The sequence below is a fragment of the Clarias gariepinus genome, chromosome 5 (genome assembly GCF_024256425.1).
Source record: "Clarias gariepinus isolate MV-2021 ecotype Netherlands chromosome 5, CGAR_prim_01v2, whole genome shotgun sequence".
Lineage (NCBI taxonomy): Eukaryota > Metazoa > Chordata > Actinopteri > Siluriformes > Clariidae > Clarias > Clarias gariepinus.
Window position 1 is genome coordinate 28,168,925 of NC_071104.1, and position 17,205 is coordinate 28,186,129.

Consider the following 17,205-nt stretch of genomic DNA (forward strand, 5'->3'; position numbering starts at 1 on the left):
TCAGGGTGAAAGGGGAGCTAAGATTTATTCTTAAGAAGTTACATTGGGAGGGGAAAAGAAAAAAGGAAAAAAAAAAAAAAACACACACAGAACTTACCCCCTTGTTTTCTACAGCCTTACATTTGCAATGTCAACAAATTTGCACACGAGTGTGTTAAACGAAGTCACGTTAACCTCAATTTCTTTTCTGCCTTCCTGTGCCATTTTCTATTTAACACCATTGGCTTTTTCAGCATGTAAATTTTATTCAGATTGACTGATTCTCGTTCGTTAAAGCCTAGGGGCATTTTTTTCCCTCACTTGGCCTGAATATTCCAGTTGCTTACACCAGATCGATTCTGAGTTTGTTTGGAAGAAGGTGTTATTCTAGTTCAGTCATCCACAGACCACCATGTGTCTTCTCAAAACTTTTGTGAATTTCTGAACTGGAAAGCGACTTGACGAGTTTAACCTGATCACTCGTCACCCAGCCGAGATGAAGACTTTGAGTTTGATTCCCAAGATTACACAGGGCTCATAAATAGTTTTCTTTTACACTCAACCGAAGCACACGGTATATGGTTGGGATGTGAATTCATCTACCAGCATGTCTTAGGAAGGTGGAGGATTCTCTGGTTTCCTCTCACCTCCCAAAAACATGCCGGTAGGTGGACTGACATGTCTAAATTGCCTCTGTGTATAACTTGTACATGAATGTGTGTGGTGTGCATGGTGTCCTGGGAATGGCAACCCACGCTGGTTCTATTCCCACCTTGTAAACATGTACAAGAGAGCAAACCCGGCTAGCATAAAGCGCATACTGAAGACGATTGAATGATGAATGGAAAAGCCATAAGAGAGTGGGGTAAACACTGTAATTACAATCAAGCCGTCTAAATCTTGTATTTGTTAAGGAAGACCCCCCACCAACACCTACACTCCTGCCTTAACATTGCTTAAATTGCTTGTTTATATTTTGAGCAACTGGAGCAATTAGGTTCATTAGAAAAGACTGCAAATAGGTACAAAGTGTGGAAGCACTTATTTCAGAGGTTGTATTTGGGATACGCTCTTGAGGCATGTGGAGCCGCTCCCGCGTCTCTATCTGCAAGTCAAACGCGGGTCTGATTGCTGGGTCTGCTCGAGAGCTTCGGAGATCAGGCCCTATCCATCAGCGTCACGAGACACGGAGGCCATCCATCAACAAGGCACGGGGCAACTGCCTGGACACAGCTGTTTGTGTTTGTAAATGTGTGTGTGTGCATGCATTCCTTACCTGACTTTTGCCCCGCCAGACATCCTACTTTGCTTTCATCTGCAACTTGAAAAGGACAGAGAGAGAGAGAGAGAAAGAAAGAGAGAGAGAGAGAGAGAGAGAAGGATAGAGACATGGAGAGATTAGGCCATGGGGGGACTCTGCACATACTCGGATTACATTTTAACGACAGTTAATTGCATGCACATGACCAGCTGTAAGCTTTCCAATCAATACTCTCGTATGTTGCTGAGGCATCTCACATCAGCTAAAGGTGGACAGATTAACTTGTAAGACTAAAGGAGAATCTGATCATATGTCTAGACTAATCCTACCACCAGGAAACATGACAATTCTGTGAAAAAATAATAAAAATAATTGCAATCATTTCGGGCCATTTAAATAAAGTTTAACATAGGATTAAAACAACCGGTGTAAACACTAAGTAAAATGATTATTGATGAAAGAAAAGGTTACCCAACACCAGTGGACCCTGTGTGAAAATGTTATTGCCCAATTAGTTACTCACTCAAGTAGATAAGCGAATTTAACTGATAATTGGGTTCAATTAGACTAGACACATCCAAGCTTGTCTCTGTCTTTCATTATGTTGTGTTTGAGGATATGAAACAACCAAGTGTGACAAATATGCAAGCTAAAAAAAGTCAAGGATGGACTGATACTTTTTCTCGGAGCTATAATATATATATTTTGCAGAAACAGACTGACATTTAAATGACGGTTTTATCAACTGTACGCAAATGAGATGCAACACCGTAACACTATAGAACAAATCTAAACATCTGGCTCAAGTGAACCCTCAAAGAAGTGCTATTATATGTGTGTGTGTGTGTGTGTGTGCGCGCGGTGAGGTATATAAGTATAAGGCATGCCTTTTGTCCAACTTAAATTATGCTGCTTACTGTAATTAATTTCCAATAAATAAAAACAAACTGTAATAAAAACACAGGTGACTCACAACTCATACAGTTAAGCTTGCTTTTCAGGTCTGTCAAAGAAGCTGGGATGAACTTTTGACATTCAAACTAAACAAGCAATAATCATGCAATGATTACTGTGTTCTTTGTGTTTATTTGTGTTTAAGTAGTTAGCACAAGGGACGGGATTGGAGAGACTCATCACTGTCTGCTTTTCTTTTGGACTGAGGAGAGAGACACAGCATAGCTGCCTTAAAATGTACAAATCTGAGACATCAGGAAGCCATTTAAGGCAGGCTTTAATCCACATGTTTGACATGTTCTTACTTGGTATGACACGTTAGCAACTGTATCTGATATTCCCCTAAAATCGTTTGTCTATTTACCAGGAGCTGAAATCCCCTGTTCTCCAGTAGCAAAAACAGAATGCATTTAAAGCGCAGGGAAACAGAACTCTGTGTGTGTGTGTGTGTGTGTATAGGAGCAGGGTTTGGGTTTCATTAAGAAGCTCTGAGCTGGAGCAGCTGTGCCGCCTGTGTAGCTACACATGGCTGCGGTCCGGCTGCTAGCGCTAGCTGTGCTCTTTCGTGCCATGAAAATGGAAAATAAATCAGTAACCAGATCCTGACAGCAAGTCTACTGGGTAAAATCTCCCAATCAAACCACAGCCATTAAAAGAATGAGGACAGACGGGGGGGGGCGTACATATGTATTTTAAATGCAATGCTCTTCTGGTTTTCATTAGCTAGCAAGTATGGGTTCAGTGCTTAAGGATAAACATAGCTGGGAATTGGCTGATATTTGGTGTAATTATTGTGTGTGTCAGACACACACACACACACACACAACACAGACACAAACCCAGGCAGCAGGCTATACGAGTCTGGGCTCTCTGACAACCATATACCCTTAAATATTAGGGATTAGCAGCAGTGGCTAGGCTAATACACGAGATTTCAAAGCGAGCACGTGCGGCGACTGGCCAGAAAACCAGAAAGAGCAACAGCAACAGATTTTCATTACACTACACTCGCTCTGAAATAATCCTTTTCATTTTTTATGAGGTCAGATTTTCCTAGCAGGGAAGTAAAATGGCTCGTGTGACCACGCACTGCAATAAACGCGAATATCACGCTTATACTGTACATACACACACAAAAAAAAACTGTTTAACCCATACTGAATATGCACTGGGAGATTATTAGCTTTAGTATAAAGTGAATCAGGAAGCAGCGCCGGAAGCAACATTATGAAGAAAGAAGAAACTCAACTTCACCTCCTCACTTTGCCTCTTTTCGCAGTACATGACACATGTAAAGTGTTTCCTTCTCTCTTGTTAAGGTCTATGTACAACAGAGTGTGTACGCTGTGTTGGAGCTAACGCTGGCAAACACAGGACACACTTCTTCCACTCTTCAGTTCCAGACCGGTTTACAAGGTTCTGTTCAAGTTCATCTCGACAACATGAGCAGCCAATCAGACTCCAGACTTGTGCAGCAAACACAAGCACACTCAGACGGTTTCCCTTACATCATCACATAAATGATCACATCCACTCGCTCACAACATGACACAAACACACAAAATCCAGCACGCTTACACTTACAGTAGACACCCACTTTCACACAAACTCTCTCAAAAACCCCCACAAAATAACGCTCACAAGAGATCACAGGCAGATATACACACAGATGTAGCACGGAGAACGGTTTTATTGCATTTATACTCGGGTTTCTTTTTAATCCCGGTGTGTTTAATGGTCTTTCCCGGCGTCAGTAAATCTAATTCTGCACATTTCACTAAGAGAACGAGGAGAAACAATACAGAAATAGGTCATTGAATAATGCAGGCATTAACTTCCTGGCAACGGCACGCTCTCATCGACCGCTTGTCTTCGTACCCTGCTGGTGAAAAGAAAGGCACTGGAGAATAACACGCTTTGGCCTTGGACACACACACACACATACAGATGCACAAATGCACGAAAGGCTACAACTGAAAACTATTTTGTATCAAAAGAACTAAAACAAAGAGCACACAAACAGGTGTCCTCAATAGGTTATATATATATATATATATATATATTTATATAAGATTCTCTCGATACGCTGGTTTTAAGTCGGTGTTAAGTGTGTGTGTTAAAGTACTTTTCCATTGCAGAAAACTCACACTCACCGTCTATACCATTTTATTCTGTATTCAGCGTCGCGGGGGCCTAGAGCCTATCCCAGGAGGCTTAAGGCACAAGGCAGGGTACACCCTGGACAGGGTGCCAATCCATTACAGGGCACACACTCACATACACTCATTCACACACTACAGGCAATTTGGAAACGCTAATTATCCTAATCTGCAGATCTTTGGACTGTGGGAGGAAACCGGAGTACCCGGAGGAGACCCACCAAGCACGAGGAAAACATGCAAACTCCATGCACACAGAGCGAGGTGCAAGATAACAGTGCTAACCACTACACTTCCACCATGCCACCGGCCCATAATCTGTTAACTACTAATAGCCCTATCTCACCTACGCGGTATCGCGCGGTGTCTGTAACGGTTCATCATGATTTACCATGACACACACACACACACACACACACACACACACACACACACACACAGAATGACTGTTGCCTGGATCACAGATTACATAAATTGCCCGAAATAACGGATTACATTTTTAAAAATATAACTACTTAACTGAGTACATTAAAAAAAGGAATCCAAGTACTCTAACACGATACACCCAACACTGCTTGCTATTTAGCTTTAAAAGGTATTTTTACCTTGCAACCTTTTTCTTTTAATCCCCTGGAAAACTGGAAATTTCTAGCAGTGAATTAGTTTTCAACCTCAGAAGATGAAAATGTTATCTTTGTTCCTCCTACTAATTCCCACCCACCAGCCAGGGGTCCCGTAACATATAACAGCTATCAAATGGGAAAAAAGAATGAAGGCCATTAAAAGATTCATCCAAGACTCATAAAACTAGACAACCACATCTTTCCAAACTTCACAAACATCACAGGGCAGCGTAACAGACTCAGAGGAATCAGCTATACAGCATATACACGATCTCTCAGATGTCCACGGTTGCCCCTCGAATGTTGCTGTGAGTGACAGGAAGAGTAAGAGTATTCTATCGGCCAATTTTGCTCACTTCGTCTCAAACGGCATGGCTGTGGCATCACCAGGATTGAAATATGCAATCTTTGGATGATAGGATGAACAGATATTTTTTGGCACAATCGGGACAAATCCCAAATCACTTACTCTAAATACAGCCATCTACAGTACAAAACATCTGTATAACCTTTATACTGCACTATAAACAACATTAAATCTGGTCATTACTTAAACTATGTCTCTAATTTCTTACAAATACGATAACAAATTTAATTCAATTTAGAGTAACTGCTTGAATAATCTGGTGAAATCTGAGACGATGACATTACTAGTGCGAATGTACAGTAAACACGCTCACTGACTAAGAACTCGCAGGAGCTGCATAAAAGAAGCTAAACTTTCACTCTACATGGCCTCTTGTTAAATTCATCCTAAATAACTCCTAAACGGTTCAGAAAGGCGAAGACTAAGAAATAAACGAATGAGAAATGAGAAATAAAACACTCGCATGCGTATGGTTTTGGTCCTACTAGAACATAATGTCGCAGGAAGCAAATGTGAAAAAAAAAACTAATGAAGAGCAATTGAAATTCTGCTGCATCCAGTGTTTCGGTGGAGTGAAATATTCCTCGCTCTGTGTGTAATGGAGAAAAAAAACGGGGAGCTAATAGGGTCATCCTTAGCTAACGTCTGAAAATGTGCTGCAGTGTTCAATTTTCATGGTGCGCATTCAATTTTTAGAGCCATCTCACCCATCAAATCTATACGGAAAATGACTTGCGCGAGGCGACATTTCATTTCGGTTTCGTGCTGCCTTCCCTCCCTCGGAGGCAATGGCCCGGTGGGCTCGCTCTTCCCCTCTGCTTCCTCTCATCTCATCGGAACCGAGAGCACCTCTCTAATCTCAAACCTTGCTCTCATTACTCCGTGCTTTCCTATCTCACTATTCTTGCCACGGTAAATCTCTAGAGATGCCCCAGGCAATGTTACTTCCTCCCCCTGAAGAATATTACGCAGAATACACTCCAACATCATTTGTAATAATGTTTTTCAAGTATGCGTTTTGCAGGAGAACAAAAAAAAGAATAAAAAAAAAGGATGACCGATGCGCACTAGCTTATAAACTGTAGTGAGTAGGCAAAGGAGGTGAGATGTCAACCTGCAGATCGGTGTTAGGGCCGCGGCTCTCAGTGCCTTGGCAGCAACAAGATCAAACAAAAGCTGGAAGAAATAAAACCAGGAGGAACAACCAATTGATCTGTTAGATGTTCCAACTGCATGCTGTTGTGTGATATCACAAACTAAACATTAAAGCACAGGCATACTGAAACATTGTTTCAATCGTAATGCAAACCAGGAATCAAATAATTTCACTTTCTGGAGCATGAGATATAGTAGAGATATCTGGTAAATTTTTTTGGCAGTCAAATGACCCATAAATTGCTGATGTGCTGTTGAGCCAGCTTCATGAGTCGCTTGACAGGATGTTGATCGTCTATAGATGATTTATTTGTCTAAATGAATTGCCACTGTTGACTCTTGTGTCAGTCTCTAAACTATGTTTATAAGATCAGATTACTCTTCTACAGTATATGATAATAAATTCAGCGGGTCTGGTCTTTAATTAGTTTGGTTTCAGTCATTTTATTAAATGATAGACTTTTCTCTAGTCAGTACTCAGTCCCTTTCCTGTCACCTACATTATTTAATGATTTAGTGGGCTGAATTTAATTAATAATGATTAGGAAATTGTGTACATTTACAAACTTTAAGAAGTCAGGTGAATTGCTCTGTATGTACCTTAAGAAAGACCGCCCTTAGAGATAGTGCTAACCTGCCAATTCGTAGCCAACAGCTATTTTTCTCACATCACTTCACAGCTACTAACCAGAGAGGGTGAAGGATAACGCATTCTTACTTTGAGACACGTGACGTTGATGTGGATCACATAAGGAAAAGCGATATCCGCCCAAATACATTATATATTTGTTTAACAATCCAAATTAGCGGTAACTATATATAAACAATACCTTTATATAAAACATGATGATGATAATAAAGATCTTGTAATTCACCTTGCTGTTGGCACCAAAGTAAGAATTTTATAACCAGTAAATTAATTACTACTTTCTTACTAATCAGACTGGAGCATTCAGTACAAGTTTGAATGTATGAAAGATTGCTGAAAGAGTCAAAAATTATCCGCACTCCAGCTGTAGAATTTCAGTTAACTTTTAGAAAAGAGAAATACATGATTTTTCAACATAATCTTCTTGCTGTTTAATACACTCTGTCCATCTGTCAACAAGCTTTTGTTATTTTCTCTTTAAAAATCTTTTAGGCTGAGTGGCAATCCACAAATGCACCGCTGTCTTCATTTCGCCATCAGAAGTGAATCTTGCGGGTGAAAGTCTAAAGAAGCAAGATCAAGATTATAGGAAGAATGCTTTAACACCTCGAAACAAAGGTTTTGCAGAGTGTCAGGAGCGTGGACAGAAGTGGGCAGACATGTATTGTCATGCAAGATCACCACGCCCATGGATAGCAGTCTTTAATCCGAAGTTTAGATTGGAGCCCCTAAATAAGCATCTCACTGTAACAAGCACTGTTGATTGTTAAACCTTTTTCTTGATAATGTTATATTACTGGCCCTTGAGAATCCCAGAAAACTGTAACCATCAATATTTTCCAACTGATAGTTCACTTTGGTCGCCAATTGAGGATGTGTCCATTTTATACTCTGCCGCTTACTCTCAGGGTTGTGGTGATGAATTTATATCTCGTCATAAGTAATGATTCTCTTTAAGAAAATTTCCCTTACCTTAGTTTCGTCCAAATTTTGTTTAAAGATATTTGATTGCTTCTGTTTATTCACTGCTCATCTTTCGCGTAAATTGCAAGCAAGGCATCCATTTTTGATTGCAGTTACAAATTAATAACTGACGTAATATGTTCACACCTGCACAGCAGTGACTGGGTAAACAGTAGCCTTGAACGGAAAGTGCGGATAAGACAGTGCAGCCAACAGGAGTTTTAATATTACCAGAGTGTGGATAATTTTGACTCACCCTCGTATATTTGATCAAATGAATAAATTAACAATTATTGGAAGACCATGGTCTCACTTTAAAAACACATGTACAATTAACATTACAATGCTTTCGGTAATGCAGGCCCAGATACAAAGACTTTGCATTCTTTGTTGTTGTTTTTTAACTCTCCTCCATCGTAAAGTACCTCTCCAGAGCACAAGCACTGGTACATATGGAGTAAAAAACAAAGCCATTAGCTGTGTAGCAAGTTTAAATCTCCTCTACAGGTTTATGGTGTTATGCATGTACGTCTATGGGGACTTCCTCCAGGCATTTTTTATTTTTTTTAAACAGTGTCCATGCTGTGCCGACTGTACTTGTGCTGCCAAAAAATTCAATTAAACTACAATTCAAACATTCTATTATTTATAAACTACGAAACTGCTTATGTATTATTAATACCAGCAGGCTCATATCGAAAACATCAAATTTCACTACCTGCAACCTGAATGAAATTTATGCAGACAAAAATTAGGATGCAGGGCAGACCGTGCTGCCCATTGTCCTGGACTCCATGGCGACGGCGACGGCAGCCACGGTCACCAGAGAGCCACCCCATCAGCCCTCGATTAAATAAAGGGCCCTAATACATTCACAAGTGTTTGTTAAAACGCCATCATGTGACACGGATTTAGTTCGCGTCCGAGTGTGATGCATCTAGGAAAGAGGCCTCTTTTATTAGATTTTAGGAGCGAGATTTGAACGCGGAACACAGATTAATTGCATTACGGGAAGGATGAGCATTGATCTGTTTCCTGACATGCACTTAGTCTGGTGAGTTGCCATTTCATATCAAAAAGTGATTGTTGGAGCAGGCTAAGTGCTTCTGCATGCTTATTCTCTTTGGGAAATCAAAAGGAAAAAAAAAAAGATGGATGGGGTGCTTTCAGCAAGAGAGGTGCTCGTGTGCAGGTTTGCGCACACACACACCTGAGTGTGTGGTTATCGGCAAGACGTATACACATAATGTGCAGGAGTGACACTGATCATACACTAACAGTATGGATCCCTACTCTCTTTAATCAATATGGTTGGCATGTCCTGGAAAACAAAAGCTCCATGTACGTAGTAGCACATGCATCAACAATAAATGTTAGTCACTGCTTCTGTGTGTGTGTGTGTTGCTCTCGTACTTCATTTCCTAAAAGCCTTCTATAAAGTTTTTTAGCTGCAAACCGCTGCCATGGTTCATGATTATTAGCACCCTTCACAAAAATGAGCAAAAACTAATATATTTATATGTATATATATATATATATATATAAAGAAATAACAGTGTCATTAAATGATATTTGCTCAAACACACAGAAATTAAGCATGTCATTTAAACCCATGAACTGAATTTAAGTTAACCCATGTTTTGCTAGATCAAATACTGTCATGTGCACACTTGTGTAATATTTATTTTAACAATGATTTCTCCTTATTTTTTAATACAGTAGGCTACAATAAGTACATGCAGGTTGTTCAGTTTCTTACCCAGGTCCATGCTTTTGGACGCTTTAATGTGATGATGCTCGATCATACCCTGAGGAGGCTGAGAGGTCAGAGAGCTTTCAGCTGAGCGAGGCCCTGATTCCCACTCCAAACTGATACACATAAAAAACACAGGGAAGCAGAAAAGTGAGCCCAACATATTTAGTTCAAGCTCAGACAAATTCATTTTCTATTTAAAGGAAGAGAAAACAAAACAGTTAAATATCAGAAATGCTAATTTATATTTCTAAAACGCATAAATATCTTTTAAAGTGCTTTCACGTGTGCAGCACTAAATCCAATTCAATTGAATTGCTCATATTTTTTTTTTTTATAAATGTGAGCTGCTAAACTGAGCTACGAAACACATATGAACGAAATGACATAAACGTAAGATTCCAGATGCATCCTAGATATTTGGACCAATGAAAAAAAACTGAAATCAAGATAAAAAGATGTTGTAAAGTGGATACAACAGAATTGCTTTGAAAAATATCATATCATCATATCATCATTTGCATGGTTGGCTGTCCCCCACAATCAGGTAATTTTTGCTTGTTCCAAGGTTTATTTCCTGCAGTGACCGTACAAATGTGGACAATCAATTAAAAGAACTTAAATTAAAGGGTTCTTCAGTTTGTTCTTACAACCCTTTAATACTCTATCCAGAAGACTATAATAAAGATACAAATAAATACTACAAATAAAGGTAAAGCAATAAATAAGGTTACACGAAACACACTTTACAAAAAAATTAATTACACCACTTTTTTTTAGACAATAAAAAAAAATCAACTCTGATGGGGATGATGGCTCAAGCCTACATTCCTCCTCTATTTCAGGGTCATCCATGCATATACAGCACCATGTAAAAGTCTTGAGCGACCCCTCAATGTCTCCATATTAAATTACATGAAGTAAATTAAATGAAAGAAATGGAAAAAAATGTTTTACAGTGACAGGCTGCAGAGTGCCTAAAAAGTGCCTGTTTATGTAACAACCTCAGCAGCAACCTTATTTCCTCCTCATCTGTTCCAATCACTCCGCATTCAGCATCACCAGTGTACTAATCACTGGCCTGGTCATTCGTCATTATCTGCACCTGTTTCTCACTGATTCATGAGACTTACTTTAGATGTTTATTATTTGTATGAATATGAATATACTCATCACTACTCATCTTTTGTGCCATCTATATGTCACACCAGGAAATATGGAATTGTCTTTAAAATAGACGTGTGGTACGTATATAATAAGACTTTTATTACCTCTTAAATAAAAAAGCTACACTCTTTTTGCGTTTCTCTCTCGATGTCTGTATAGTTCCACTACTTTTCTGGGTAAAACATCCATACTAAACATACTAAAGAATACATTATACTGTACATTAATCCAGTGGGTGAAAAAAGAAAGGACACTGAATAAAATTACCTCTGATAGGGCTGATGGTTCAAACCTTCAGTCAGGTCTCCGTTCTGTCTATAAGGACTGAATGCTAGCTCTTCACCATAACCCCCATTCGAAACTGTAAAAGAAAGGGAGAGAGAGAGAAAGAGAGAGAAAGGAAAAAACCCATCATTAGAGCTGTTCACTGAGCTGTCTGAGGGACATTATGCAGCTTAATTTGAGCGCTGGCTGCTGGGGTCAGAGTCGAGGCATTGAGAGGTGACGGTGTGGCCGCCGCTCTGAGAGACGCCCAGAGACTGAGCCTATTATCAGCTGTAACATGGTGCAATCGCCACTCACGTTTTAATGATCACTCACGCTTAGGATAATGGCTGCAGTGCAGGGAATGGCGTGGATTTCTTACCTCACGGTAAGCGTGGTTAAAATGGTGTGTGTGTGTCCGTGTGTGTGTGTATCTAGCATTGCATTGTATTCTGCAAGCCTGCATAGTGGGCTAGGGTAGACATGGGGGAAATAATAATAAATAAGAAAATGAACAGAGGGAGGAAATGACAAACAGTAAAGCAGTTATCCAGACCGAGGGCTCAGCTTGAGTCCTATTTGCCTAAACTGATTATGTCCAACTGCTCCACTCTCCCCAGCAACAGGGAAGCTTTACACCTCCTGGCCTTTCCCTTACTAGACAAAGAGACACCATTCAGCATAATCCATTTTGTTTCTGTTTGCGTAGGTGTCTCAGTTTCACCCATGGCCACAGCATGATCTGAGTGAGATTTAAACCAATTTGTGACTGAGGCCCTGTGCGGCGATAACGAGAGATGACAAAGGCTTGATTAAAGCTCATAAAAATGAACAGTCTAGAGCTCAATTCAAAGCGGGGGGTCTTTGTCTGGAGTGCAACAACATGAAAATGACAACAAAATGCCTTAGATTCCTAGACACTTAGCACGCTGTCTACATTAACTTAAACAATGATGTGAGAAACTGACACTGTAGTTGTGACTAATGTCTGATAACTGCAAAAAAAAAAAAAACTCTGCTACTATCCAGTAGGTTCATATGAACTCTAAATTACCGTTATAGAGCTTTTTGTACAAAATTCTTGTATTTCTTGCCAGAATCAAAGCTATTTTAGTTTACAGTTTATCACCAGTTCACTGCACACATGTCCACATACTTTGTTGATACTGCTCCTGGGTGTTTTGCAAGTAAAGTAGAAGTTCTTTGACAAATATAGATGAGATAAGATGAGATGAAATCTACAGCAGAATATCACAGAATATCAGTTATAGACGGGAGACAGTAAACAGCAGTGAACCTAAAACATATAGATAGGATACACATGCAGTGATAAAATTTTACGGTCAGTGGCTGAACTCCGAAAATATCATCTGTGGCCAGGCGCCAAGAGAGTGAAATTGGCCGTGCTCTCTGAGTGGGAGGTTCGGTATACACTGTCCCCTGTCAATCACAATGATACCAGCCAAATCATGGGTGTACAGTATGAGGGAGAGGGCAGTTGAATGGCTTCGCATGTCTCATGCTTTAACTTTCACCCTCATCATTTTGCGGCATATCATATAATAGGGAGAGCTGTCTAGTGGATGGAAACTGGCAGGTAAACAAATTAACAAATTGGGCAATAAACGTGATTTTAGGGAAATACATATACTGTGTGTGTGAGTATATATATATATATATATATATATATATATATATATATACATACACACACACACATATATACAGTAGCTACATACAAACATGTGCTTCTATATAGATTCATTACACACAAACTGATGCATTTCATTTTGATGATTATGGCTTACAGATAATGAAACCCAAAATTTAGTATCTCAGAAAAATTTTATATTACTCCAGACCAACTAAAAAAATGAAAACTGAAATGTTGGACTACTGAAAAGTATGAACATGTACAACTTTCGGTACTTGCTCGGGGCTTCCTTTGAATGAATTACTGCAGCAATGCAGCGTGGCATGAAGCCGGTCAGTCTGTGGCACTGCTGAGGTCTTATGGAAGCCCAGGTTGCTCTGATAGCAGCCTTCAGCTCTTCTGCGTTGTTAGGTCTGGTGTCTCGCATCTTTCTTTTTAATAGTCAGGTGAGTTTGCTTGCCAATCAAGCACAAGGATTCCATAGTCCATAGACCAGGTATTAGTACTTTTGGCAGTGTGAGCAGGTGTGGGAGCAAGTCCTGCTGGAAAATAGAATTAGCGTCTTTATGAAGCTGGTCAGGAGAGGAAAGCATAAATTACACTAAAACCTTCTGGTAGATTGCTGCATTGACCTTGGACCCTGATAAAATCCAGTGGACCAACATCTGCAGATAACAGGGCTCCTCCAAACCAGAACTGACTGTGCAAACTTTAAACTGGACCTCAACCAACTTGGATAGTGTTCCTCTCCTCTCTTCATCCAGAATCTAAGACCTTGATTGCCAAATAGAATGCATTTAATTTCATCTAAAAAGAGGACTTTGGCCTGCTGAGCAACACTTTGTTGCAGTGCTGCAGTAATTCATGCAATGTGTGCCCCAACCAAGTACTGAGTGCTGTACATGGTCATACTCTCCAGTAGTCCAACATTTCTATGTTAGATTTTTTTTTTTTTATTGGTCTTAAATACTGTTCCAATTTTCTAAGATACAAAATTTTGAGTTTTCATTAGCTGTAAGTCATAAAGAAATAAACATATACTGTATCTTGGAAAATATCTATATAATATATGAGTTTTACTTTTTGAATTAAATTACTGAAATAAATCAACAAATTTATTGAGAAGCACCTGTATATATAGGTATCTCAGAAACCTACATAAATATATTAACTAACCTAAAAGGCAAGATACTGATGAATGTAAACAATGTGAACATCATAACAAAAATGTCATAGCACTGAAAGCAACTAGGTGTATTTCTAGTTAAGTTTTTATTTTAAATGAATCACTCGTACTAAACCCATCTGATTCGTGTCCCATCACATGCTTTGTACAAAACATTTGTCCAACCCTGTAAACAAACCGCAGCTGTTTTTTCTACAGTAGCCACACGTTACGCATCAAACTGTGGTCTTTCAAGTGGCTGTGGTTATGCAAGATCATGCATTTTAATCTCCTTCGAAACACGTGTTCGTCTATACGCATTCCCTGTCCAGAATCCTAATCTTGCCTCAAGAGTAGAGATATGATAAATGTAGATGATGCACAGTTATATATACAGCCAGTGTGTGCATAAAACAAAGAGAAAGTGAGCATTTGTAGATATTAAAGCATGCTTGGGTGTTTATTTGTATGAGCAAGTCAAAGAGGGGCAAAGAGAGTTGCCAAAAATCTTGGTTCTTAATACAATTCTGTTTTACTGTGTTGTATCAAACACCAGTCCTTTTCCGTAAGTAGTGTAACGAGATAAAAATACTTGTACCTGGCCCGGTACCAATCTAAGGTGTGGTGGCTCAAGTCTATGCTCTTAGAGGCTTAATATTACAAAGTATTCAAGAGGCAAACTTACAGGCAGACATTTTTTCTCCCTGATCATTATATAGGGACATATGCAAGAAAAGATACACAAGCTGTTAGTTGCAAAGTGTGAAAATCAGACTGAGACTTGTTTTTGCTTGTGTGGTGTGCATACCCGGGAAAGTGAGCTGCTCTCTGTCTCTGTGATGGAGTGGCTGTGCTTTGGCACCATGGGGCTGGAAATCACAGCTGACAAACGAATAGATCAGGCGGCTCCGCACAGGCCAACCAGTCATCATTACTCATGATCCAGCACAGCGATGACTGTTTATTAGTATTAGTACATCTCTCATCTGTTTGCGTGGCAGAGGGTGAGGGTGATTCATCAGCCCCACACACACTCGTACACACTCAAAGTGAACTTTCAATAAAGATGAACTGATGTTAAAGTGAGTGAAACAGAGGGTCTCTTCAAAGCACTCTGTATTCTCAACACTCGCAACCGCACACGCGCTGCACAAACACGGTTATTTATCAGCAGAAATGCGAAATGGCGAGACTGGAATAAGACGTTTCCGCTGAAAATGATGGATCAATGGCTCTTTGAGCCGAAGCAGGGTTATTAATCCTAAACTAGCCATACCTTTAGCAAAGTAGAAACACTGTAAAACTCCTTATCAAAATTATTTTGCAACATGAAGCTGTTGCTTTCAGGGCTTATGCAGGGATAGTTATACAGTATTACTTAGGAAACTGAACAGGTCAGGGCCCTCTGTATCTAAGTTGTGTTGTATTTCAGGTGCTGGATGATTAAATACACAACACAACACTTTCATCTCCACTGCCTGTTTTTGTAATCAGGACCCAAGAGGACAAAACGATGATGTACAGTACAAAGCTACGCCTTCGAATGATGAGGTTCGCCCAGAGTGTTCAGGAAAAATCAGTAATCTGTTATAAATACGTTATAAAGAATCAACTTTTAAGTCTATATACAGTATCTATTTCATGTTCATTAATGCATACAGTATATGGTACTGTGCAGTCTTGAGACACATCCAATTTCTTTATTCAGTGGTACCTCAGCATACAAATGACCCGCTTTGCAAATTTTCGCCTTAAGAACAAAAATTTTGCAAGTATGTGAAGCCTCGGTATGCGACACATTTTTGGCCTACGAGTATCCAAGCCAGTCACACGTATTTCCAGTTGCACATTATTTGGGTTGCACGTACTTCCAGTAGCTGATCAAAAGTCGTTTGCGTCAGTGGAATGCCAAGCAAACCAAGTTTAAATATTTTTTGATTTTTAAGATTTAGTGAAGACATAACACTATGAGTCCCAAAAATGTTAGTAAGCGCTGGCTGCTGGGAAAGAAGGAAACAAAATCTTTTTCAGTTTTCATAAATAAATAAAAAAAAAGAAAATTCATAAAAATAATACATAAATAAATTAAGTTTTAATGTCTATTTATTTCATATTTTACTTCACCTAGAGTACATGTATATCCTAAATGTTTGGATTGTTTTACATGCAAAAATATAATTATAGTGTTGGAAATTGGTAATATTGGTAATTTTTTGGGTGGCTGGAACAGATTATCTGCATTTGCCCTAAGCATTTCCTATGGGAAAATGTGTTTCGCAATATGAAATTTCACCTTAAGAACTCGCCTGCAAAACTGATTAAATTCGTATGCCTAGGTACCACTGTATTAAATGATGCAGATTAAATTAAAGAAAATGTAAAACTTTAGCAGCAACCTCATTTCCCCTCTTGTCTGTTCCATTTGGCATTCAGGATCAACAGTATACTAATCATGGTCTGATCATCTGTATTCATCTGCACTTGCTTCTCACTGGTTCATGCGTTAAGTTATATGGTTTTTATGCATCAATAATTTATTGGTCACTGTGTGGCTTATCAAACAAAAACATTCCTCTGAAACAGGGACTGTACTGAAAACAAGAGCCAAATCCAAAAAAGCCCTTCAGGGCAGTGAGCTGAAATTCAGCCAATCAGATTTTTTTTTCTCTGCTTTTGTATGTGGCTACTAAACGCAGAGACCTTATCCGACATACTCCAAACGTGGCCTGCAGGCTTCTGCCATATTATTAAATGATGACGAATTGCATATACAGTATCTTATGTAAAAAGATGTATGTCCACAGACAGAACTGATCCTTTCTGTTGACACTTTGTCCATGAAGTTGATTTGTAGGAAGTAAAACAAAATGGACAAGCAAAGGACCAAATTTTTATAGTTAAATGACTCTATCAAAGCAACTCCAAAACAGCAGCTTTGTGGGACGTTCACAGTCTACAGTGGCCAGAACATACCAAAAGTGTATAAAAACTGGTGATCCGACAACAGGGTCAAAGAGCGTTGAAGCTTACTGATGCACTTGGGGAGTGATGACAGGCCTGTGTAGTCCGGTCTAATAAAAAAGATACTTTAG

At 39.3% G+C, this 17,205-nt stretch overlaps 1 protein-coding gene across 5 annotated transcripts in view; it reads right to left on the reverse strand.

Moving 5' to 3' along the window:
* The window catches only part of pard3bb (par-3 family cell polarity regulator beta b), a 307,077-nt gene that overhangs the window by 103,898 nt on the left and 185,974 nt on the right, over window positions 1–17,205 (reverse strand). For all 5 annotated transcript variants that reach the window (XM_053496440.1, XM_053496439.1, XM_053496437.1 and 2 more), the window contains 3 exons: window positions 11,298–11,391; window positions 9,870–9,979; window positions 1,256–1,300 (listed from right to left, as the gene is read on the reverse strand). In XM_053496440.1, coding sequence (XP_053352415.1) covers window positions 1,256–1,300; window positions 9,870–9,979; window positions 11,298–11,391 — 249 coding nt within the window. The remainder of the gene's footprint in view (window positions 1–1,255; window positions 1,301–9,869; window positions 9,980–11,297; window positions 11,392–17,205) is intronic.